Source organism: Sturnus vulgaris, chromosome 1, assembly GCF_052056855.1.
Source record: "Sturnus vulgaris isolate bStuVul1 chromosome 1, bStuVul1.hap1, whole genome shotgun sequence".
Lineage (NCBI taxonomy): Eukaryota > Metazoa > Chordata > Aves > Passeriformes > Sturnidae > Sturnus > Sturnus vulgaris.
In genome coordinates this window covers 19,352,703-19,379,568 of record NC_142243.1, presented here as the reverse complement: position 1 = coordinate 19,379,568, position 26,866 = coordinate 19,352,703, and the positions used below count along the sequence as shown (strand labels likewise).

General features: G+C 35.0%; 1 protein-coding gene across 1 annotated transcript in view; it reads left to right on the top strand.

Annotated features, from left to right (window-relative positions):
* The window catches only part of MALRD1 (MAM and LDL receptor class A domain containing 1), a 237,299-nt gene that overhangs the window by 124,431 nt on the left and 86,002 nt on the right, over window positions 1-26,866 (top strand). The window contains exon 29 of the mRNA XM_014889594.2: window positions 15,447-15,627. Within this exon, the coding sequence (XP_014745080.2) occupies window positions 15,447-15,627 (181 nt within the window). The remainder of the gene's footprint in view (window positions 1-15,446; window positions 15,628-26,866) is intronic.

Below are 26,866 nucleotides of genomic sequence, written 5' to 3'. Positions count from 1 at the left end.
AAAGTTGTGATTTAAATGGGCAGGGCAGAGTTCTTTGAAGGATCATTGAGCTGCTGTTTAATGATTTTTACTTCAGCAACAGGCATCAAAATCAGATCTTTTTATGATAACTGTGAAACAGGCATAGGACTTTGAACAATAATCTCTGAGGTATAGCCTTGGGCTTTGAGCATTTACCACACCTCTTCTTCTAAAGAATTCAAAAATTTAATTAACCTTTTTTTTTTCTGCTATAATAAATAATGCAAGATGTAACCTTGTGCCTGCTGATAGCTTTTACAAAGCATAGAGTTGGTCAGATCTAGAATCCCAAGACAGTATCTAATTTTCCGGAGCAACAACCCCACTTGGAAAAAACTCCTCAAATTTCTAAGAAATGTTCTAAGAAAAAAAGCCAGAACATTTCTAAAAGTTCCTTTCGCCCTCAGAAAAGGTGTAAGATCTTTCTTTTGTCCTTTTTTCATTCTCATTCCTTTTTACATCCTGAAGCCCCTTGATCTTCCACTTAGAAAAGTGTCTTTCTATTTTTTCAAATAATACTGAACTGAGCAGATGTTATACTGTGAAACTTCAACAAGATCAGATGTAGCACTAGCTCTCATAGTGCAGGACATTTATCTGTTACAGGTTTTGTATTCCCTTAATGCGACTTTTATTTTTAATTCACAGATCAGTTTTAATGTCCTGAAGATCCAGATAGTCCTTGATCTTTGGCAGGCTTGCAGTATCAAGTTGTAGTGTGCTTGAAATTACTTTGATTAATCAATAAGGGTTCTTAACGTAAGAGTCAAATTTTTCTCCTTGCAGACTTTTTTCAGTTTCTGACCTTCAGCTTTGAATACTCATTAGCCTAAGGAAGAAAAACAAACCAAACCAAACAAACAAAAAAACCCCACCCCAAAACAAAAGCCCAAACCCAAAACAAACAAGACAAAACAACCAAAAATTACAAACCAGCAAACAAACAAACAAAAAAAACCCTCAAAAACACCTCAAACCAGCTATCTTTCTGTATTCACCATAATTTATTTCACAAAGATGGGAGGATCTGATTCTGGTAATTTCCTGTGAGAATCTGACTAGGAATTTTTTAGCACACATATTTATGACTGTAATAATCTCTAAGTGTATTTGTTTGCAGGTTGACCCCATAGCATTAGGTAGAATTGTCTTATCATTGCATGCACTAAGATCCAAGAGGGTTATGCATTATTTTCAGCAGAGAATACCAGTGTCAACACAGAGACACCAGTTTCTTCCAACCATCCTACTGTGCAAGCAAAACCTTCCATAACTTGGAAACTTCGTGGTGCTTGCTGGTGAAAGGGTCATTGCAGCTCAGAGAGAAATTTCCTGCCCACTTGTGGAAACCCTATAGTCCATTGATAGCAGTTTCTCAGCTTTGTCCACTCAAATTCTTCCAATAGGTTTCCAGCCTCCCTCAGCACTTCCCAGCACTTTCATAACTTGTTTCTGCAAGGTTTGCCAGGCCATACCTGCAAAATTAAAAAAGATCAGAGAACTCTAATAAAGAATTTTAAACTACTTGCAAAACTGAAGAAACCATGTTAACATGATCATCTGTTTAAATTAATGAAGTAGTGAGAGATGACACAGTAATATTTCTAAAATCAGGAGTTACAGATCATTTGGATGAAGTCTGGAATATGGTGTGGTCTTCAGGGTATATTTGATTTTGCCTTCAGCAGGAGCACTAAAAAAAGAAGATGAACACTAAAAATTGCATTTCTTAGCTCCCATATAACAGATTAGTAGAGGGCCTTAATCTATCTCTGATCCTAATTTTTCTTTAGCTCCAGCTCTTTAGATGATATGGAAAGCTTGTGGGTTTTTTGTCTGTTTGTTTTTTAAAAAATAAATCTTTATTATAGGTATGGACCTTATGGAATTAAAAAGAAAGGAGAATTGCTTAATATTTAGCTGTAATGCTGGACTGTATTATGAACCAGGAATAACTGAGCATTTTCTTAGCAGAATTGGCATTTTGTTTTTCTAAGGAGAGTGAGCACACCACAAAAACCCACAACCTACCAAACAAACATGCAAACAAAAAACTCAAAACCATTGAGACTCTATCTATGAAAACAACATGTGGATGCTTTTAAGATTTTCATACTTAATGAAAACTATAAGCCAAACTTTTTTGCTTAATTTTCAAATTCATACAAGAGAAAAAATTCTTGCAATTGAAAACATTCTTGTTTGTTGGATAGCAGTCATTGAATAAAAATACAGTGATATATTTTAAACTTGTTTGAATTCTAACACTTAGAATAGGAAAACACTTAAAAGTGTATTGAACAAAAAAGTGCAAGTAACCTTATTTTTATTTCCTTTCAAAATCATCTCTTTTCTCTAAACCATTAGATGTTACCACGCCTTTCTTATAATGATAGGATAAGGTTTTATACCACGGGTGCTGTTTTATCATTAATAATTTGAATTATTATTTGACATCCAATTTTATGGATGCCAATTTTTCTTTCACTGAAATGTGAAAAGAGACAGAAGTTGTGGAAAAGTCCAATGAAACCACAGTGCCATTGTATAACTTATTCACGTACTTCTCACTTTATTGAAAACTGTGTTTTGCTGTTTGAAATTACAGTGGACCAGGCACTCAGTCTATATTTGGCTGAATCAATACATCAAGGCGCAAATGTGAAGCACTTTCAGCTTTTGAATAGTTTACTTACACTTGTTTTCTGTACATTTATGTATCTCATTTAGGCATCTGAATAAAGTGCTGCTTCTCTTAAGTGGCAGAATGATAAAGCTACTCTGCCATTCATGCCATTAAAATCTTCAGCCTATATTTAGAAGTTATTTGGTCTTCCCCTCAGCACCTCACTGTTGCCCTCCACACTTTCCACTGAATAGCACAGCTCTACTATATTACTGTTTTCCAGTTTAATTTACTTTGATCTGCATGGAAGAAAAACTTCGTTAAATAAGATTTCCAGTGTGATCCAGAAGAGGTGCTATTTAAATTTTGATACATGAGGCATCTAATTCATTTCATTGATCAGCGAACACTAGAGGACTCTTGTTATTTATGACATGGAAATGTCATTAGACGTGAAGGGTTCTGCAGTGCACAACATTATTCTGAGCATTTTGACAGTGTGATTCAGTTCAGAATTGTGTTCAATGGGAGTTCAGATGGAGTATGTTATCAAAAAGTTTATTAGCAGTCAAAAATTATTTAAGTTAATTTCCATCTCTTTAACACTTTATGCACCAGCTCTATTCTTCAAGATTTACTAAAAGAATAAGAGTTATGCTTTTTTTCTTTTCCCAGTCTAGCTGTTTTAGGAGTATGTGGGCTGTGGAATGGAATTAAAAACTAATGAAAATCTTCCCCTGACTCACTAGCTGCACATTAATTAATCTTAGACTTTTCCTTAGTTAAAAGTATAGTCTGTTACAGTCAGTATCTCTGGAATTTGATCTCTATAAAAATTGCAGTCCCCTTCTTCCAAGTTGTACCAAGATTTGTTGCAGAGAGAAATCAGGTGTTTTTTCAGATTGGATCTGAAATCTTTTGACAAAAATGGTGCAGTAAGATTCCTTTAAAGACACCACCTGTCTAGAAAAGAGAAATGTTAAAAAGTTTGACAAGGCAATTTTCACTGTATGTAGTTGAAAACCTGAATGGTTTTAAAAATAATATCCATAGAAAATGTGGACATATAAGAAAGGTAGAGATGACCATGGGGCAGGACCAAAGTAGGAACATCATAATAAATGATAATAAAATACCCTTAAGCATACCACTTAATTTTCTGAGTATGCCAATCTAACTGCTACAGATTTCATGCAGAGGTTGCCATTGCTATAGAAACTTCTTAAATATCATCTTGAATGATCTCTTTCCAAGCTGATGAGATGAGATTGAATTTCTACTGTAGAAGTGGTAAGGAAGATATATTCTTCCACAAATCTCTTGGAGTTTCCTTATTTTTGGTTGTTTTGTCACATAGTGGTTATATTTTTCTTTTATTTGCCTTTTTTAATGTTGCAATATTTCCTCAGTTCACACTAAAAGGTTTATACTCTTCTGATAATTAGCTCTGTGCTTATTTGCTGCAGGGAATAAATCCATTTAGAAAACGCATACAAAACTTCTGCACTATCTGCAAAATCTAAGGAAAAAGTGAAGAAGTGGAATCAGAGAACTGAGGTTATCACAGCTACTGAAACTATAAACCAGAAGTGGGTAATGTAATAGTTGCTGCACTGGGGGAAAAAAAAATTGAAGGGGCTCTGAGGAATCTTAATTAGAAACAAAAAATATTAATGAAAGAGAAAAAAAGAAAGAATTTCCTGTTTTACCTTAGTTTTATTTGTATTTGTTTGAGAGGTTAGAAGCTATTACAAATTCTCTTATGCATATTGAAGTGTGGCTGACATGTTCCCATGTTTGTTTTTAGATCTGTCATTTTGCCTTTCTCTGGAAAATTTTGTCTATTACCACAGGAAAGATATCTTAAAAAGACATCTCTGTACTTTCTCCAGCAGGGATATTTCTTTTCCTAAGATATATGTTAAGGTCACAGGACTTGCTGTTAAAATGCAATTTGTCCCAGTCTGGGTGGGATTCCTATTACTTAAACTCACAGATGCCCCCAGAGCAGCCACTGCTGCAGTCACTTCAGCTTCTCTTTGTCCATGGTGAGTTCTTACTCCCCATGTCCAAGGGAATCTTAGGTATGATTTGTCTCATTGTAGGGCAAGCATATGTGAGAGGAAAGGTGGTTGCTGCTTTCCCTACAGCTTCCTGTAGTCTTGTTGTCTTTACCTTTCAGTAAACAGTATTGGCTACCATCAGGAATGTCCCTGGGTAAATATTTGAATTTGGAATATTTCAGTAAATGTTGTCACATACTTATGTAAATTTTTTGTATCTATGCTGGCAATGCAAGCACCAAGATCTCGTGAATCTTCCTGCAAGTTTTTGTCTTTACATCCCTACCATGCTATGTATATTTACATATTTATAACTTCATTTGTCCTTCAACATACTAGGTGATGGCCATTGGATAGTGAAGTGTTTTATTATAGGAATATCTATCAGTTGTAAGAGCCCTCAATTTGTACAGAGTATATTTCATAACTGTCGATTAAAAAAATCAATCAAATATCTGGTTCCTTGGCATTCTCTAAGAAATAAATAGTCTTATCCTTTCCATATTATAGAGACAGCACTTAAAAATTTCTCTTAAAGATGTCTCATTTGTCCACGATCAATTCAGTGAAGCTTAAAATACTTAATTGAGCTTGGACTATATAAAGAACTTACTATTTTTTCAGCCTCAGTGTTTTGAGTCCCCTGAGGCTGTCCAGTTCATCTAATATCCCAGAGGATCTGTTCTATATTTCTACAAGCCCAAAAGCCACAATCCAATTGAAAAGAATATTCCAATAGAATACAAATAGGTTGTATAGTAGATGTCACAAAGAAAGAAATACAGTTATATCCCAAAGAACATCCCACTGCATCAAAGTAGGAATGACACCTGACTGACATTAATCACTCTCTCATACATCTGAAAAATCATATAATGCACTTTGATGATTAATAGAGAATAATCACGTCAATCCCTGTCCTGCAGATTTGTCACTTTGAAGAAGTGACAGATTAAATATTTATTAAAACCTTAAGAGTTTTAATGACAGTGTACAAGAATTAAGAATTACTATTGTCAGTCTTAAGAATTATTACTAATCTTTTAATTATATTATCCTGTATGAAGGAACCTTACTTTTCCTACATGTTTTGTTTACATCAGAAATATGCACTTATTTTTCCTTTATTTTATCAAATTTTATTTTATTTTTCTCTCAGCAACATTCCTGTAAAGATATGTTTTCCCACTTCCACTTAGTATTATACAGAGAATCAAAATTATATTAGAGGTGAATTGCCAAATTGAAATATTGACTAAAACAAACAAAATCTCTGCAAGATTCCAGATGCTTTGTTCAGCTGAATTGGGTTTGCCTTGGGGCTTTTATTTCACAAGGCAGCTAGAGTGATAATTCTTTAATTCTTCATGCACAAATCTTCACATTTTGAAGAGCTGAGACGACTTTCACACAGACTGATTCCATAATTCCCACTCTGTGGAACTGATCTTGTAAATGTTGTGACACTGTGAGTAGAATGACTCTGACCTCAGCAAGTGTCTCTCAAAGTGTCAGAGGAGAAAAGTTGTCTTGCCAGCACAGCTTCTGCCTGCCCACTGTGTCACTCAGACAGTGCTTTGATCCAGGACACGTGAAAGGAAAGGTCCTTCACCATCCTTTCTCTCCAAAACCCACCTGAGGTGTGAGTTTTACCCATGTCCCAGTTTCACTGTGCCTGGCTGTACACAGACTTTCCTGGACACTCAGGGGGCTGTGCCTGCCATTGTCCTTCCTGGTGGGTGCTCTGAGGTCAGGATGCATCATGGATGCACCTTCTACTTGGAAAACAATTTTGTATTCCTTCTCTCTGTCTGTATTAAAAAAAAAAAAATCAATTGGAAAAAAAAAGAAGATGAGTTAAAGATGCATAAAAAGCACTGAAATTTAATATGTGACTTTTGCCTCCCATCTTTCAGTATAGTATTCAAAGTATTCCCTATAGGAGGGAAAACATGACAGAATTGAGATTGTCTCATGTCTGCAAATTTTTTATGATCTTGATTCATGAACTCTTCTGTCACATCTATTACTCTATGCTCTGCATTTATTTAGGTAGTGCATAGAAGTAAGGGGGTCACTTTTATTTTTTAATCCATGGAATCTATAATTTCACAGCATTTAGCACACTGCCCTTCTTTGGCACTATGGTGGGTTGTAACAAGAATCTTAGAATTTTTATAATTGTGATTATTTCTCCTTCAAGCTTTGTTTTTCAAAAAAACTGCACTTGCCTCAACTCCTGAGATGAGAATATTCCAAAGAGACCTGTAAAATGTGATTAAAACAAAGGTGTAAAATGTTTGAGACAAAACAGAACTAAGTCCTGTTCTGCTTGAAATGCCAATGGTATTATAAAGTGACTTTGATGCTTACTGTTACTTAGCCTTAGCAACAGAACTGAAGGAAAAAAATGTAATCCAAGCAATCAAAATTGTATCCCTTAAGCTACCTAAAACTCAAAATCAAACAGAGGTGGATTATGACAGGAAATGAAGAAGAAATATATGCACTTGAGAAGAAAGAAGAGCTGGGAGGGCTAGGAAATGAGGAAAGGATGAAGTAATACCAAAAAACCTAATGAATCCTCTTTTACAGTGAGTTATTTTATTTCTCTCTTCTAATTCGTAAGGATAACATATGAAATGAAGATATATATTTTTAAGAGCCTAAGCATATAAAAGTATATTTGATGGATGTATTATAATGGGAATGTAAAGGGATGCAAATGTCAGAAAAGTTTGCTTGGTCATAAATGAAAACTGGCTATAATGATATCTATTAGATTTAATAATTGTGACAGGATAAATCAAAGTTATAAAAAGTGAAATACACAGAATAGTTTAAAGAAAAACAATAAATTATTCTTGTCTTCCTATTGTAGATTCCAAAATAAGTGGGTTTAAAGTATAACTTCATCTTTTTTTAACGAGCAATTTAATTGTGATTTCTTGCAATGCTCAAAACACACTGCTGTCTCCAGGTGAATTACCAATCACTTTCTATCAAAACATCCTTCAAACTGAGTTTTCTCAACTCGGCACTTAGAGCAATTAAAAAAGAAGAGTCTTACTGTTTGAGAACTTTACTTCTAAAAATATAGCAAGTGCTGGCACCCATGTCAGGGTGAGGTGTTGATGCCTTTTGGTGCTCTAGAGGAATTAACTTAGATTCCAGAATTCCAAACAAAACTGGTGCATTTTTAAAAAAGGAATTTTATCTGAGGTACACTTTTATTGTCTAGCTGTTTTCATTAGCATGCATGGGTTTTTTTTACTGAAATGTGCAATCCTTTATTATAATGATGTTAATTTAGGAAATGAAAATTGGGGAAAAGATATTTCAGAGAATGGAAATCGTCTTAAAACTTTACACGAAGGAGGAAATTAAAGGGGTGGCTGGATGGGTTTTGTCATTAACTCTTATTATGAAAACCTACTGAGACTAATACACACAGACTGTAATAAGAGGCTTGCAAGCTGAAATATCACTGTTTCATCTTGCTGTTTTCCTTCTTTCTATAGTGCATTGTGAAAATCTAATTTTTTGTGTGATTTTTTTACGTTGTCCTTGAAAGTGGAGCCAAATTTTCATGCATGCTGATGTACATTGGTAGCATATATGTTGCCTGGATATAGTAATTTCTCTGACATGTAATTTGACCAGCTTCATGTTTCCTTTTTAAGTGTTTTTTGTGGAAGACGGAGACATACTAAATAGCATGTCTGGTTCCCGCCATAATATAACACTGAGAATTTTGAGATTTTTAATGCATTCTTTTCATTGCTGAGAATCATGAATTTTCATTGAAGTTACTGGGGCTTGAGTAAGCTCATCAGTATCGTATTCTTAAAGTAAAAATCATCCTGTTGCATACTTGTCCTTAATTTGTTCCTGCCTTTTGGAAGCATTCCTTTATAGATTCTTGAAGTTCTCTTGTCTGCTTTTTTGACGTTATTTCTTCATTTCTGCTACCTCAATTTCCTGAAAAATTCAGAATCCCATGGCACACATCTTGCAGCATCCTTCAGTTTAGTGATGGAAGATAAATTTTAAAATCTCTTCCTACATTGAAATTTTTTCTATTTGTCTCAGAGCTATTCTAGGAAGACTCAATAATTTTGGAATTATATGTTTAATGCAGAGTTTCAGCATTCAGATAATTAGCAGCAATTTTCTAAATGTAATGGTGATATTAACCACAAGAATTATTTACTAGGAGTGGCAAATTTTCAAAACATTAGCTAAGGGCAGAGTAATAAATAATTACTAGTGTGCCCAGATTTTCCTACAATATTAAAAACAACATGTGGAAATGTTTTGTTTGGTTTGTTTGCATACACTTATCAACTTTACCCATAAAATGCCGAATATGTGCCTTTCTCTAAAATAAGGTAGCAGAGTTATTTTAACTAGGGCTGTTATAAAGCACCAGTGAGCTGCTTGTATTGAATTTTTGTCAGACTGGTGATTGACAGGTGTGCCAGAGGACACACGTGCTCCTCATAACTCACATCTTCATGGCCTTACTGGCTGCTCTCCCTTTTTTCTTCATGTCACTGTGAAGGAAATATAGAAGAGAGAAAAGAAAAAAAAAACAAGGAAACAAAGAAAATAGGGAAGAGCATCAGAAAGAAAATGTTAGCTTGAATTTTAAGTCTTGGATGAACAAATCTCGACTTCTGTTCATTTTTTGACTCATTTAAATACGTTTGATAATTTGATTCTCCTAACCATTTAGCTCATGTAGAGGTTTTGTTTACTTGAATGAAATATAAGATCAAGCTCTTTATGATTAATTTACTGTTTTCAAGTAAAGCAGTGTTTTAGGAATTTTTAAGAGAAAATCAGTGAGAAATGAAAAAAAATAGAATCTCTCCTAGTTTGAATAAAAGATAAGTGAAGGAGACACAATAATCTTTTTTTTTTTTTTAAGAAATTTTGCTATACAACATCATTCTTCAGCTTCATTGTATTTTAATGTGCTTTTGTTTCAAGCTACTTATGAAAGACTTAAGTCTAGGAAATGAGATCTTTAAATTAAGCTAGTTTTCTGTGTACTGCAGTGCAGAGGTAGCATCAGCCCAAATCTGTAAGGAAGGTGCTCAGAACCTTCTCCAAATAGGATTCACTCTCAAGCAATAAAACCGAAATAAATAGATAGATGGTATTAGAAATGTCAGCAAAGATATGAATTGTTCTGTGACTTGGGGAAATACAAATTCATAGACAAGGTCTTTAAATTATGGACAAATAAGGAAAATATTTTCTTCCTACTGCCTCCTGCTTCTTTGATGTGCATATAAAGCTCAGAACTGCACTCCACTCCTTACTGAGAAAAGGAGGAAGCATGGAAGGAATACAGCTCATCATAGAATGCTTCATTTTGAAACGACTTGGTCAATAATGAAAATGCTTTTATGATGTTATTACAACAAGGAAAATAAAATTAAAACCAGGTTTATTAGTTAACTTCATTTGCACACCATGAAAATACATTTCATTCTAAGCCAAGAACAAAGGCCTGAAAAGTAAACTGCCCACCTGAAATAGTCTTGTAAAACAGAGGGATAAAAATGCATCCAAAACTAGAGAAAAGAACAGTGGCAGTTAAAGTCACATGATGCTCATTCTATACTATTTTCCTGTGCTCTGCATAACATATATCATGTTTAAAAGATTCTGGATCATCAAAGCTTGTCAGGAAGATACTGTTTTCAAAGCAAACTGAAAGCAGAGATTTTTTTTTCTATTTTTTATAAAAGTATGTAAAAAGAGTTTTGCTTCTCTACGAAAGTCTGAAAGGTGCTGTAGAAAAGGGAGTTAATCTCGAAAGTATTTTTAGGGTATTTATAACAAACAGTTAATGATTTTTTGATGAATCATTTGAAAATATTCTGTCTCTGATTAAAAAGCCCTGAAGTATATTTGGTTTGAAAAGTCCAGGAATATTTAACAAATGTTTTCATTGCCTCCATCCATTTGGTAAGCTCTGCTTCATTTCCTGTGGCTCTGCTGAAATAAATATCTGATGGGAAAGAACCAGGAAAATATTTTGAACCCAGCTTGGAATATAAATAGAAGGAGAGGTGCAGATCAAGAACAAAATCTGTGTTTTATTGTTGTTTCACTGCAAATGTAACTAGGAAGATTGCCTCATAGAAGAATCTTTATAACTGCCTCTAGAATACTTACTGTATTGCTCTGAAAGAAAGTGTATTCATAGGAAGTTTCTTTGCAACATCTTGTAGTGGAAAATCACATACTCCTTGTGCATGCTTTGGAGTCAGTTTCTAATATTGTTCTGACTCTGTTAGAAATGTAGCCTTGAGAATAATGGTGGTCTCTGATGGATTGAAAAAAATATTAAACTCAGCCACAAAATAAAAGGAATTCTAAGACAAAAGAAATCCTTCCTCTCCTTTATTCTTACTATGCCCAGGTGAATTAATGAGGATATTGAGCCTAGTAAGTTGTACCTTCCCCCTTGAAATGCTCAAAGAGAGGCTATAAACAGCTTAGATTGTCCTTCAGATGAAGACAAGCATGAGGAAGATTCTGAATTGCAATGGAATGAAATCATTCTGAAAGAACTCCCCTCAGACCATCAGAAAGCAGATAAAAAATCCTCTGAATATGAATTTTCCAATAGGGCTAGGCATACAGACCTACAGATCTAAAGAGGTTGTGGCCTTAGAAGTAGTTCTGCCATTTTCTGAGAGTGTTTATTGCTCAGCATGATGTGCCAGTGGAAGACTCGGACCCAAATTGCTGCAAATCAATGTAAAAAGATGCCCTTTACTGTCAACTGTTCCTTAATGATGGCTCCTCACCTCAGCCTGACCTTTCACTGTGTTCAACCCACAGAGGGCAGTGATGTGCAATTAATAATAACTCAAATGAAAACACCATCTGTTTTTAGAAGTCTTAGTGTGTCTTTTTGGGAACAACTGACAATTTTTTACTTCATCTGTCAATAACATGGACCTCTTGGAATTTCCCAGGTTGAGTTTAGGGAATTAAAAAGTACAGAATTACAAAATAGGTTGTAAAAATTATGTTCTGGGGAAATTTCTGGAGGTTTTTTGTAGTAGTATTGCCTGGCAATAGTTTGCACTAATAAATAGTAAACCATATACTGAGAAGCAATAAGTCTAAAGTAGAAATACATATGCAAATCTAGGATGTGTTCTATTCAATCCTATGGTCCAGTCATCCTTTAAAACTTTTAGTATGACCACCAAACAATCCTCTTTTACCATTTCTGCCTGCATAAAGCCTACATGCAGCTAAACTCCTGAGGAGCAGCAGGAAAATGAGATTATTGCCCTGACCTACAGCCAGCAGAGTCAACCCACATACACATAAGGACAGGACCATTCCCCAAACCCACAGGTCTGAGCCACCTTTTATCAGCTGTTGGAGCACAGAGTTTGGCTGGGTTTTTTGTCACCAACCAGCCCCAGCTGAAGAGAAATCTACATTCACTATGAGTAGGTCTCAGCAAAACAATAACCTCTTAAAAGCAGAAAAAAAGGTGACCTCCAGCCTCCTCTACACTGAACATATTTCTGATTGCCATCTATCTCTTTTGCATATCTCTACAGTAATACATGTATACAAGAGTGAAAGAGGTCGAAGGATTTCTGGATGCAATGGGCAGGTCAAAGCACAGAATAACTTTTCTATCCCCCTCAGGCCATATTTGTGTTTGTTTTAGAAGTAAGCATTCCAAAGATATGAAAGAAATGCCAAAGCATAAGACAGATTAAAAGGTTGGAGAATGCAGAAAACAAAACAATAATTCATGAAATGGAATCTGCAAAGCGGGGATCCTCTCATGGCAAGCACGTAGCCAGGAGTGTGGAGCTTACAGCCCTGAGCCAAGCCAGCCTCACTCTCTGGGGCTGGGCAGAGGGGGAAGGCCAAGTTTGCTGCTTTTCTCTTCCTTACCCACCTCCCCTTGGATGTTTGATGCAGACAATGTGTGTGTAGGGCTGATGGCTTTGGAGGGACTTTGCACTCTGCATTGGAACAGCCTTTATACAGTTATGCAGAGTGTGAGAGTGCCTTTCATTTTGGTATGTAGAGCTGTAGCTGAGCTAGTGAAAAATCAGCCTTTCATTCTTTATGAAGTGCTACTGTGATGTAGGAACTCCTTCTGTGGAACCCAGACAAGAAGAGAGGTATCTTTGCTGCATTTTATTTGTGTATTCATATTCAGTAATGTGTGAAGTGCAAGGAGACTGCCATAATGTTTCCATCTGGAAAAATTCTTCTTAACAAAAAATATTTCAGTGTTTCACTGTATAAAAAATACTCTAGTGCCTATAATTGCATAAAAACTCGATATATTATAGCTATGCTATCATATACAAATTGATTCCTACAACATTTTTATGTGGTTATTTCTAAAGAAATATGTAATCTCTATCACTTGTTACTTGTAGCATCCTTTACTCAAAAATCAATGTGATAAACACAATGTTAGTCTGAACAGAATGTCATGCAATGAAACATAATGTGAAATCAATCAAATCTGGATAGCAATAGACATGAGGCTCAAACTCTGGTAAACTGTAACATTTAACACCTCTAGATTTCGTATAAATACTTATCTCTGTGCATTTTACAAAGCTCCAGCTATCACCATACATTCAATCTTAAATACATCTAATTTTATAATAGATCTGGGGCTTAATGTTCAGATAGAAAAAAGTTTTGAAATCTTCTATCACGCTCAAATGCTTGATTATAAGGCAAGTCCCTTATTATTTTAATCCACTTTTAATTTTTAAATTTCCTAAATTCACCACTAATACACAGCACTGAGCTAGTTTTGTAAAATTAATCAGTGATTTATGATAAATAACAGTCATTAAAATAATTGCACTTAATTACACTGATTATAGGCCCAAAAGGGGCTTCTTCACTGGGAGGGTGGTCAGTTCCTGGAACAGGCTCTCCAGGCAAGTGATAAAAGCATGAAGCATGTCTGAGCTCAAGGAGTATCTGGATGATGATCTTGGCCATGGTTTAGTTTTAAGTACTTCTGCAAGAAGCAAGGAGTTGGATTTGAAAATCATCATGGGTCCCCTTCAACTTGAGATGATCTTTGGTTCTATGACCCTTAAAAGAATGGACTGCTGATGTGATGGCACATAGAGTTAGGAGTCTCACTGGGAGAAATTCATTAAGAATATCATAACTGTAATTAGTGGTGCAAAGCAGTACTAAGGTCCTGTTATATTATTTTCACTCTAATGGACTGTGTCATTGACTTTAAACAAATGAGATATAACTGAAGAAGCAATGCCTAAACTTGCATCTGTAGGTGCTTGTGTGCTCAGATATCATGACTTAAAAAGGGCTGCTATCACCAATGTTCTAACATCATTAGTTATGTGCAGAAATAGAGTTATTCAGCTGGATATCTATGACTTTACACAAAGTTATGGAAATTCATCCCTGTTTTTTTCTTTCCCGTTTAGCATTTTAAAGTAAAGTTGCCATCATTTTCAAAAATTCCTTTACTGCTCATTATGATCTTCCAGAACACCCTTGCCAAGCCACACTTCAAGGGTCTCTGTGCTTCGTTAGGTCTGAGGACCTCCTTCTAAAAGTTATCAGCAATTCTGTGAGTTCCCTGATTCACAAACAACTAATGTAATATTTGTGTGAATGCTTGTCTGCACTTTCTTATTGAGAATACAATATCTAAAGCACCAAGATTCATTTTCTCATCATAAATATGCATAAGACATTCTTATTAACATAAATCTGATCTAACAGGTTCATCATGGATAAAGAAATGTAATTAGTTTTCTTCCCTGCCTCTTTTACTGCTGTCTCTATTTTCCTTAGATTTTGCTTGTTCATGCACTACAGTCTCAGAACCTTTGTTGTGCATTGTATTTAGCTGCTTGATGCATCTCACAGTGTTTTTCTTAACCCCAGCTGGAGTACTACCGGCTTTTGCTAAGAAAAGAGCAGGAAAAAAATTCTTATTTATAGTTTGGATGGTTAGTCAAACAGTCACAAAGAAAAATAGATTTAGACATATACAAAACTTGTGCAAATATTTCCTTTTGATGTCATTGTGCATGTGTCATCCTCTCATAGCAAGGAAAATAGGTGCATCTGCATTCTGACACTACTATCATAAAATGAAGCATGTTGTTTGCTGCTGACTTGCCAAATTGGTAGTATGAGAAGAGATCTAAAGAAAAGCTTGAAAATATATTAGTGTATTTGTAAGTCAGAGTATTCTTATTTACCTTCAAATAAGCCATACTAAATCTATGGTTATCACATATTTGTTAGTTTTTCCTCCTCTTTATCACCATTGTCACAACTTTTTAAAGATAGATGGATACAATTTTAAATGGTAGAGTAGCCTGGCTTCCAGTAATATATTCTAAAAACAAAGAACATTTTAGTATGAAGTTAAATAGAGCTCTGACAAAATAGATGGTTATGCAGTTCAATCACACACAAAGTAATTTCTCTACTGAGACTTTATCTGCTGTTGATGGTTGTTATTTGCACAGTACTCATCTAATTTCACTGCCTTTCCTGTTATCCTAGCAAAGGATCTGTTTGCCAGTTCTTGATACAACTGCATGGACATCTTCAAGTCTTCTCTCTGTTTCGTTTGATTTGGGTTTTTTCCCCCAAAACTTGTGTTTGATAATCCATAATCCATGTATTTTACTATATATAATTTATTCAAATTTCAGACTGATGATGGGATTATGAAAATATGGAGTGAATCAGGAACTCATGGTGACAAGTGGAATGAAGTCAAGTTACACTTGGGGAAGCTGAGGAATTTTGAAATTATCTTTGAAGGCATTCGTACCAGAGACCTGGGAGGAGGAGCAGCAATAGATGACATAGAGTTCCACAACTGCACCACCAGTAAGTTCAAGAGGAAAGTTTCTAGAGGGGTGCCACACAAGATGTAGGAAGTTCTTGTTTGTTTTTAAATACACCATAATTATACTGTTTTCCTCATAATTTCACTGCTCATAACATCAGCTATGAATAAATTGTTTCTGCTCCTGTAACTTTAATACTCTTTTCTGCACATACATTCGTGTGGTGTTCTCACACTAAATTATGGCAGATAAATCCCAGACATTACTAAGGTTTTATTTCCTTTATTTATTTTGTTTTGAATAAGAACTTTCCTTCTTTAACCCACTGGTAAGTTATTGAGTCTGTGATGTTGTACATAACCATTCCATGTAAATTGTGTCAGATTATATTATATAAAATCCGTGGCCTCTGTGTTTTATTATAAAACACATTATATCTCTTCCCATAAAAATAAGTGGAGACTACAAATTAACCTTTATCAATATTCTTTTTCCTAGTTCAGTTGAGTGTTAAGTGTTAAAGTCAGCAAAATAAAACTTTTGAGTCCTTCACAGAATATTTAATTCATCTCTGTGCCCATAGGCTAAAATAAGAACAAAGTTTGCCCTTATAAACAACAAAAGCAACAGCAACAACAACAAACAAAAAACAAAAATCCCCCCGACAAACCACCAAACAATCAGTAGCAAAAGAAACTCCTAAACCCAAGAAGATAAACACTGAGTAGGTAGATCATGACTCCTCTCAGGAAAATATGTGTTTTTCTGTCTTGTAGGAAACAGTGTGATACAACATAAGTGATTTTCTTAAATATCAACACTGTATGAGTTTTGTGGTAGTTGTTTGAGCAAGCTTTAATCTCCTGCCATAGACTGAATGCCCATCATCAACTGAAGTAAGGAAAATGAACTTCTGAAGAACATCTCTTGATCTAGTTTTATATAAAAATGTAGGGTTTGCATTCATAAATTGTTATATAATTCAAAAGATGGAAACTTGGTACAACCTGGGACCTTCTTCAGAACTGCACTTTAATAAAACTCTAAGGCAGATGTACTCTTAAAAGCCTTATGAAACACTTGAGCATTAGTGACCCCCTTGTCTTTTTTTGAAGTGTTTCATTGTCCCCATTGCCATGCATGTGATTGTTATCCAAAAAACAAAGGTAGATGTCCTGGTAGGATGGTAACTCAATATCTTGGATAACAAAGTGGATGCCGGTCTCTCTTGCAATTTGTTGCCAGTTGTGTTTACATTAATTAATTCATAGCAGTGGGGTCTAGTTAAACCATATTTCTGGGATTCTGTTCTATTTTGGGGCTATAACAAATAAGACACTTCATTTCACAGTCATATTCATGAAGATAGTCAACAAATAAAAATAGTAGTTTATTTTTTTAAGGAAGAAGTAATATCTCTGTTAAGTTCATAAAGATGGTAGCAACATATCTTAATAGAGCGTAAAATATTTTTCTTACTCTTAAGTCCACATATTATATAATAACCTGAAAAATGACATCATATAAGCATAACTGGAAATATTCCAGAGTTGTCATTGCAAGGAAGGAAATTGCTTCAATAAGGATTTGGAAAGCTGTCATATGAAGGATCCTCAATCTCTTAAAATGATAAGATTGCTGAAATTTACATTGGTTTTAGTCTATGACCCTACAAATCTGAATGTTAACAGTGTTTTATAACAGGTATTGCATTAAAATACCTTTGCAGTGAAGCGGTCCAGAAAGTAACTTAGTTTATTACTTTATAGCAACTATTTGTTTTACAGCACTGCTTCAGGAAGAAGCCCTGTTGGGAAAGCAGTTCCACCAAGTGCTCCAACTTTCACATAAAGTGTCAGCATAGACATATTCCTGTAAATTTGCAGAAAATTATGGTTTATGAAGACGAATGATTCAGAGAAGGCTTTTCTCATAGAAGTTTGAAATGTACAATTGAAGCTCAATATGCAATATAATTTTTTTAAAGATTGATTTAGGAGAGTTGGAAACCCAAGATGCTGATCCTTTATAGAGTTGTCACTTGCATGCTCATTGCTTTTGCATTCTAATAGAGTGCAGTCTTTATACACTCAGGAATGATTTCCTTACAGCATCTCTTGTAGTGTTTGCTAGGTACAGCAGGGTTATCATTAAAGTTTAGGTGTATGTATCCTATGGGGAATGTGTTTGTGCTTATGCCTTTGCTTTCCAGCAGGATCAGAGGCCTATTTGTTCACTTTTCAGCTTTATCTGTGTGCATCTGTGAAAATGCAAGTCTGAAAAAGAAGCAAAACAAAGAAACAAAACCTATAGAAACAACCTACACCCCACCACATCTCACCCCACCTCTACCCCCTGATTTTCTTATCTGTATGAGGATACTTAGCCTCAAACCAACATTAAAAGGGAATCATTTAGTGCCTTTCCCATCAGCTCTGCACCCTGTATATGATTTTTTACCTTCTACCCCACAATTGATACCTGCTTGCTTAATATTCTCAAAACTTTTGGTATGCTGACCTTCCTGTTGGCATGATGACACAAAGGAGCCTGGTCTGACCTTTCTCCTTCTTGTTGTTATTGATTCTTTACCTTTGTAGAGCAAACAAGCAAAATACGTTTTGCCAGTTTCTCAAAAATAACATTTCCCACCTGACCCAAGCCTGGGGCATCCAGGATAGAGAAAGCATGTCTGTGCAGATTGCATTTTTTGCAGCACAGAGTTCACAGTTTTATTGTGTCTGTCATAACAAAGCTAAAAGTCAGCAAACACAATCTTACTGTGGTCAAACTCAAAAAGAAGAGCAGCATACAAAGCAGATGGGGCACAGGGGCTTCTGATCAACAAAATCACTTGATTTACAGCACTTACCCGTGTACTGTGTTTGTAGCTGTAGAATTGCTGGGCTAGACATATGGCAAGGGTCCTCTAGGACAACTGGAGCTGCATGTGTATTTTCTACTTGATCTTATTTTGTTAAACTAAAATCTTAAAATATTATGGATATTCTAGCTGTGTTACTTACGTAAACAGTGGAATACAACATGCACAGAAAAAAATAGGAGATTGAAAATAAAACTTGAAAACAGGTTTAAAATAAACAGAATGGAGTTGAAATGAGAATGCAATAAATTTCATGGGGAAAAAATGGAATATTTAGCTGCTTCTCAGCAGACAGCATTTAGAGGTGAAAACCAATGTAAGAGCAATTCTGGAGCTTTCAAATATTTTGGGATAGCCTCCTCCTCACAGACTGTCCTTGTGGAAGCCACTGAATGGTATTCCTGGAACATGGTTTACAGTCAGCACAATAAAATTGCCTCGTTGCAGAAATTATGTACTCAAGTTGAGACAGTGAAAAGGGAAGAGAGGCAGCCCATGTGATATTTTTACATGTGAATATTAGATCTTTTTTCTGCAGCATGATAATATTCAATGGTTATATCATTGTTTAATATATCTAAATACTTATTTTCTTTTACATGTGCTTTCCTTCAGCTTGCTTCCTACAATGTGTTATAAGATATAGACATCCATCATAAGAGCATCTGCACTGAGGTGGATTCTTTGCTCTTCACTTACATAGCTGTGATTTACAAAGCTCATTTTATATGAGCATTTTGAACTGATTACAGACAATCTCTTCAATATTTCCTTTTAAAAATTATTTTGTCAACAGCTTCTATAGCAGTAGAATACTACAAATGACTCTATTATGATCTGAGCTTCTGAGGCCCTTTCCTTCAAGCTCATTTTCCTCAGGTCTCACTAATTTCTATGGAAGTGAAGGACAAGAAGAAACTGTGAGTTTATTGGTAATATGAGCTCTAGGAAATATTATCAAAGATAGAATAAAACAAAGATATAAACCAGTCTTATCAGTTGGTTTAGAGAAGATAAGCAAAGTTCTGGTAACAAAAATAGGTTAAATTCCAAATCTGATACATTTTATTTTACAAGTTTAATTAAAAAATATTGAAGTTTAATCACAGCTAGAAAAAACTTGGTCTTAAATTAACTGATGTATTGATATTTTTGTCACCTTCTTGTACAATAATTCTTTATACAACTTTTTTGAGACTATGTGACCTGAAATGAGTTTACTGTCATCATTTCTTGTGCTTTTTAATAATTATCTTTGACCATGAATGAGATTATTTACAGGCTGGGAAAAAAAGTCTCCATTTTTGCCTTAATAAAAAGGTAAAATATCTATGAGGGTCATGCAGAATAATCCTTAATGATAAATTTATTTTTTCCACTTACAACATTTAACTTCATGATAATGGAGTCTGCTCCCATTAAGGAGCACTTCAAGCATTATTGATCTGCTTTCCCAGCTGATGGCTCACTGTCATATAACAGTGAATCAAGAGCATGATTTCTCAGGCATGCTGTTAGCAAAAGTTTGATTTTTGTGCATCTGCAATTTTAAAGAAAAGGAATTTTGTACTCTCAGATACACAACAGGGAGTATAAGCATGGACATGTGCCTGACTCAGTCGTATCATATTGATTTTGGCATCCCAGGCCACCACCTGAAAAACTAACAGGGGAAGATAGATGAAAATAAGAGAATCATAACTCTGAATTAAAATTTGACAGAATTTTCTAGAACATTTTGATATTAGTTTGATTTATATCATTTTTCATAGTCTGGGAATTCAGTGCCAGGAATAAGACAGAACCATTGTGTCAAGTCCAGCAACCTTTGTCAGTTTGGAATCAGTCTCCACAAACTTTTCTTCTAATCTTACCATTATATTTAGTTTTTAAAAGAAAGAAAAGTAAAAATTCCGCAATCTATTAATAGGAAATCACTTCATTAGATTGAGCTAAACAGAAATTTTCCATAAAATATAATAAACTTGCTTTCCTGGCAGTAAACTTTTTCTTTCCCTTTCTCCTCATATCTTTGTATTCTTCCTCACCTGCTGTTTATGGCAAAGACCATAGGTGAAGGTACTGAAATCCTTTGAACAACTTTACTTCCATGCTCTCATAAACAAGAAGCTTTGAAAGTCTCAGCAGAAAAATCCTTTCTCATTAGAATTCCATCCTTGCTTTGCAGATCACAGAGACAATAACTAAAACATCCTAGGGTTTGTGTATGTCGGCCAGCTTTTTTATTTTTAAAACAAGCCAGTGTTTCCTTTGAATCCTCAGCTATGTATCACACAAAGCTTTATGTTTAGTGGAGAATTTAGTTCCTTCTTCTCAAACACTTGAGAGAAGTTCAAACTCTGATAATAGAAGTATTCAGTAAAAATCTGGCCCAGAAGTGAGAGGGAAGGAATTTCAGACAGAGAAAGCTGCCAGACCTAAATTAGTCACTCAGAATATTCACTGATGTTCAGACAGAATGTATGCCCAGTTTTTTAAAATTTTCTTCCCCCACTCCCCCCACTGAAAAACAATGTCTTTCATCTCAGTAAATGTGCTGAAATCAATGATAAACTTCTTAATTGTTAGTGTAATATTTGGATTTGGCCTTTACAAGGAAATTATTCTTTGATTTCACTGTGAGTTGTCGATTTCAAATTTTCTGCTACATAATGAATCTTCTCCATTACAGAAAAAGAAAGCTCATTTTGAGAAGTCTAGAAATTTTGGTAACTTTAACTTAATTTGGCTTAGTGTAACATACATTAACATGAACATACTTGTTCATTTGAGGGAAAATTTGACTGAGCTCAGATCTCATTACACTCAGCAGAGGGTACAGATATGCACAATTTGGTTCTAGACAAGAAATAATCTCCTTTTTGGCAATGTGAAGATCAGCTACAGATGCCTTTCAGAGGATATCCCTTCTATATGCCCTTGTAGGAAGGACTCAGTGAGGAAGGCAGCGTGCTGAGGACAGATGTGCAGGAAATTCAGGCTTCCCCAGCCCAGCTTGCCAGGGCTGCCAGTTACACTGGGGGGAGACATGAATTTCTGCACAAGTCCTGTTATGTAGAAATGCTTAAACTGCATTGAATATTAGGACTTTCTAGAAATGTTTGAAAAATATAAATTAATTTTTACAAAATGGGAAAATATGATACAGTCTGGATTCAGGGAAAGAATTTCATTTGACATCCTTCTTTGAAAAAATTTTAAAAATAGAATAAAGGGAAATATGGCATCAGCTTGAAAACCACAGAATTGTCTCGGTTTTACTGCATTATCCAGAAGTTATTTGCATATGTGTAAACTAGGATTTCTGTTTCTGCTTGTGTAAAAAATGCATGAGCTTAACCAAAAGATGTGTTCACCATCTTTTTTGAACTCTCAGAGATATACTAGGAATGCCACAGATTTTGAATATGAGAAACAAGAAATAACTTTTTTCTCATTTTTCATAGAGACCTCAGTGGCATTTTAAGTTTCTGGTTATCCCACAGGAAACTTTTGAAGAAGATTTGCTGACTCCAAAGATAATTTGGTTTTCTAGCACATGGCTTTAAAGTTGGATTCTCAGTTAAAATTAAAATCTCATCATTTTGACATTTACTTCACATATTGCTTACTCTTCATATGCAGTTGTAGATTTTTTGACTCGTCCTCTTTCAAATGGGCCACAAGAGAAGGCTTTTATGGCTACTGAAATATACAGGGTAGAGGTGAATGAACTTTCTATCTTTTTTTTTAATCTTACAGTATTTGTCTGTAAAGGTGGTACTAGAAGAATGACCCCTTTCCCAGCCCGAGTTCATTTTCATGTAAAATGACTCTAGAAAGTCAGCACCCTTCCAGTGCAGCCAAACTCCATGTAATCCATCATACACCTCCATGCAAGGTGACACCCGATTTGAATTTCACATCTAACAGCAATTCTGCAGAGACAGGGAGAACCCCCACCTGAGGAAGTGTCTCCTTGTTGCAGATCGTTGCAGCTTACACTATGTGCTCTACTCCATTGTTGTGCCACAACAACCCCTTGGACCACATTAGGACAAGCCCATGTTAAAAATATAAAATATTCATATGAAATGCTTCTAAAATATCTGTGATAACTGGAGAGTGCTGTGATTGAGTTTTGATTGATTCTGCAGCACAGTGGAAGCAATAGTTCGACAGTCACTTTCAGTGTAGATGTTATTAAAATGATATTTAGCCAATCATCATAAAAATAATCCATTCATCTGAACTTTCTGAGGTGCAATGTAACTCTACACTGGAATTAGGATGGAGGACAGACAGAGAGTTGGAAAAGGACCAAGAAGCAGAGATCTCATATCAAAATTGCTTCAGGAGATACTTTTGTCTGGTTGAATTTGTTAATAGTTACTGGGAAATAAGATTTTCTGCAAAAGCATCTCATGATTTTTGCCTTATTTCCACTTCTCCCTTTCTTTTGCCACTTGCAGATTCCAAAGAGATAAAGCCTAGAACAGCCAGATCCTTATTGCTCAGTCCTCAGTGCTTCTCCCTCGTGTGTCCTTTGGTATTAAGCAAAGTAGGGTAGATCCCTATATGAGTACTAAGAGTATGAGATCCTTATCCTGCTGATACACTGTATGCCAAAGCTGCTCTTTCAGTCTTTATCAAATATAAGAACGTCTGTCCTTGTCTTCTGTGGATTTATGCATTTCAAAGTATCAGCACTAGAAGTTAAAGAGAATTTTCTTATCTTTCGTATTGCTTGAGCCAGAGCCAGTTCTGCATTTCCAGAACTAGGAATAAATTTTATATTCTTCCAGGTTATTGAAGGCCTTAGGCACAGTACTGCTTGCTTTGAACAGCTTTGGGAAGTCCTTTGGCAAAATTTTGTATCTAAAGGTCAGAGCCTCTCCTAAGAGTCAATATAATTTGTTAGATCTACTGTTTATGCGGGAGTCAAAACATATCTTTGAATTAAATCTGGGCTTTTGAGTGATATATTCCATGAGGAGAATTCTCTATTACAATTCTCTCTCTCTTTTACAGTTACAAAAGAACTTTATTAGAAATTATATCTAGCTTGCTTGAGCAGAAACTTTTCATCTAGTTTTCCTTGCAATAGATTTCCAAGGTCATCTATGGAGAGAAGCATTATTGATGAGTTTGCTAATACAATTCTAATGTTCTATAAAAAGTCATGCAGAAAAGAGTACTGAGCAATTGAGGTTAGCAAATGAAAAACTTGATGAAAATTGTGTTTTGTAATTTCTGAATCTCAGAGTACCGTTGAGTAATGAAACTTTCCAGGACTGTGTGTTTCATAAATTCTAATTTAAACTAAGGGTAAAACTTGGAAATTAAACTTCCTTTAATGGAATAATATTTTCAACAACATGTTTTAATTCTTTAAAAAATCTTTAATTATTCCTATATGTCAAGTGTTGTGAAAGAGGGGAGAGAAGTGGCTTAAGTACTCCCACTAAAAAACACAATTTATACAACAAAAAATAGAAATTGGTGAATTTTCAACTTTAACTTGAAAACAAATCTACTCAGGAAAGACCCTAGTTTCTAGAAAGACAAATAGTGGGAAAAAAAGTCTCATTTCAATTGAATGTACATTGTATGTTATGTTTCATTTCTTACTGCTGGCATGGTGGTGGTGCACTGTTGAGTGCATGTGTTTTTCTTGGAGAGCAGAAAAGAGACTCTTGCTAAACACCAGGTCGGTGCACTTGAACTTGAGGTACATCCTGCTTTCCAAAGCAGCTCCAGGTCTTATTCACTGCAGCTTTTAGGAACCATAATAATTCAGGATTCACCTTATGCCTTTCAAAAGCACAAAGCATTGGCCAAACACAACCTCTGACAACTTATGTCTTTAGTGTTGTAACACCAGAGCATCTCCTCCTCCTGTGTGATCAATCACTTCTTTCATGATAAGTGTTTTAAACATTTACTCAGTGTCACTAAATCCATGTTATTTAGTGCAATCTATTAAACTTAAATATTTTTGGCCTTATCCATTTTGTTTCAAACAATAAAGATCTATGGCCTATAGGACTGATATTTGACCTGTCTGGTTCTTTCTGTGATTTTAGATGTAATGGATATCACAGGAATATTTACATCTTACAAAGCATTGGTACAAGTAAGCTCTTGGAGAGTCAGAGAAATAGTCACTGGCCTGTTGCTGTCCTCTAGTTGCAAACTTAAAGGAAAGAAGAATGGTTTTGTGAGTTCTTTCATACTCAGGCCTTTCCTGGTAATTGAAAAAAAAAATCTCAGTTAATCCAAGTGAATCTTGTCATGTCTATAAAATCTGTGTTCATTATATGGGTTAGTCTTCCATAGATAACATGTCTTGGAGACGGCTATAAAATAAATGTAGCTGCAGCTTGTGCTGTATCCACAGCAGAGTCACAATTTATTTGTGGTATGCACGGTGTGCTCCTGTGTCTTGCATGCTCTGTGCATACCAGCACACACAGGTATCCTTGCTAGGGAAGATCTTTGCTGCTCTGCTGAGAATTGCACTGTCCAGAGCAAAGTGTGTAGAAAGGAAAGCAAGTGTGTGTAAATGTAAGTTCTGTGGCAATCGTCATTAATATGCTTATTTTGTAGGGTTTAGTGATCCAGAAGCCAAGCCGGCTCTATTGGACTCTTAGAAACTACTTAGAAGATTATGTGGCTCTTTGCTGCATCAATACACAATTGTACTTAACTGAAAAGTGATATCCTGTATATGCTTTTTCTTTTTCAAGCACTTCATTTGGTGAAGGGATTTGCATAACATGCAGTCATTAGCTACTACTTCATCTAAAATATGTCTTGTGCCAGTTTCTTGTGGTGTCCTGGCTTTTTGGAAAAGCTGCAATTCTGAAGGGAAAACCAAATAAATGGGCACAAAAAACTTTATAATTTTTCCGTACCATAACAATAGTTTGGTTTTAGTTTTCATGGTTTTGGGTTTGGTTTTTTTTTTTATTTATAAAAAAATCGAATCCCCAAGTATTTAATGTAAGGAAAAAGGGGATTTATAAAGGTATATGTGCTGCTGCCAGATAACTTTGACCTATGTGAAAATAAATGGTGTAATTACTCCACAGATTCTTGTTAATCTAGTTATTTCTGTGCTGATCTGAAGATTGGCTCTTATTATAAGCTATTCAATTCTGATCTGTGCTTATGTTTTATATTCTATATTATTTTATTTTGGTTTGAAATGATTTTTTTGTTGCATATAATGTTGGGGTTTTTTTCTGGGAAAGGAATGGACTGTGGTTTTTTGACTTGCATCATATCTTATATAGTATTCAGATCCCACAGATTTTTGGACTGAGTAACTGGTGGAGAAGACAGACCAAAACACAATGCAAAACAAAAGTTACGAGCCCAAGAAATGTCCAAGAGTGCTGGAGATCAATACATTTAGTTGGAGTTTCTGTTCTCATTAAAAAACCAAAACCAAAATCAAATGGTTCCCATTCCCTATCACCTGTTTTTGTAGCTCTGATCCATTCTGTCACTCATGCTCTGCCTGTAGACCAACACTCCATATCTGTAAGGATATTTTTCATTATGCAAAATTATGACTAGCGCTGAATAAACTTTTAATTGTTCAGTTTAGGAGTTAAACCAAAGATTTGGAAAAAGGTCAAGCTAAAAAACATTTATGGCTATTTCATTAAGTCCAGGATACTTTCTGGTCAACAGTTTTCTTAAATTATAGTGAAATGTTTTCTTTTTATTTTGAGTATTGTAGCTCCCTGCAAATTTTTCATAGCATATTCAGAAATTAGGTCAGTATGTATCAAAAACGTTTCAACTCTCTGTAATTCCTCTTATTCCCATTTTGTGAAAAATCCACATTTGCGGATATTTCACTCTTTTACACCTCTGACATTTCCATACATGGCATCAGCTCATTCTTTTGCTTAGAGAAGAAAGAGGCAAGAAACAAAATTTCCCATATTTTCTATGTTTTTTTCTGCTTAGAAATAGTTTTTATGTATGTTTGGATTTTCACAGAACATTGTGAGCTTGATTATTGGGAAATAATATAATATTACATGCTATATATAATCAACCATCATCCAATACATGTTATCATTCTATTTACTGGTCATCAAAGTACAGATGAGGAATATTATCAGACAAAAAGCTATATATTTTTAAATGCAGTTCCAACAAAACCAACATGAACAAAGAAATAAGACTTAATTAAAATTTCTCATTTTATCTGAAATATCAGCTTCAAAATAAAGCTGTTAATTAGGACACATTATTTTGTTTTATACTAAAACTCTCTGGAGTGATATTAGATTGCTGTTCTCCAAATTCAGTACTGATAGACACAAACTCAGATTTTGGTAACCCTATAATTTTGTGGGCAAAAATTAAAAATGAG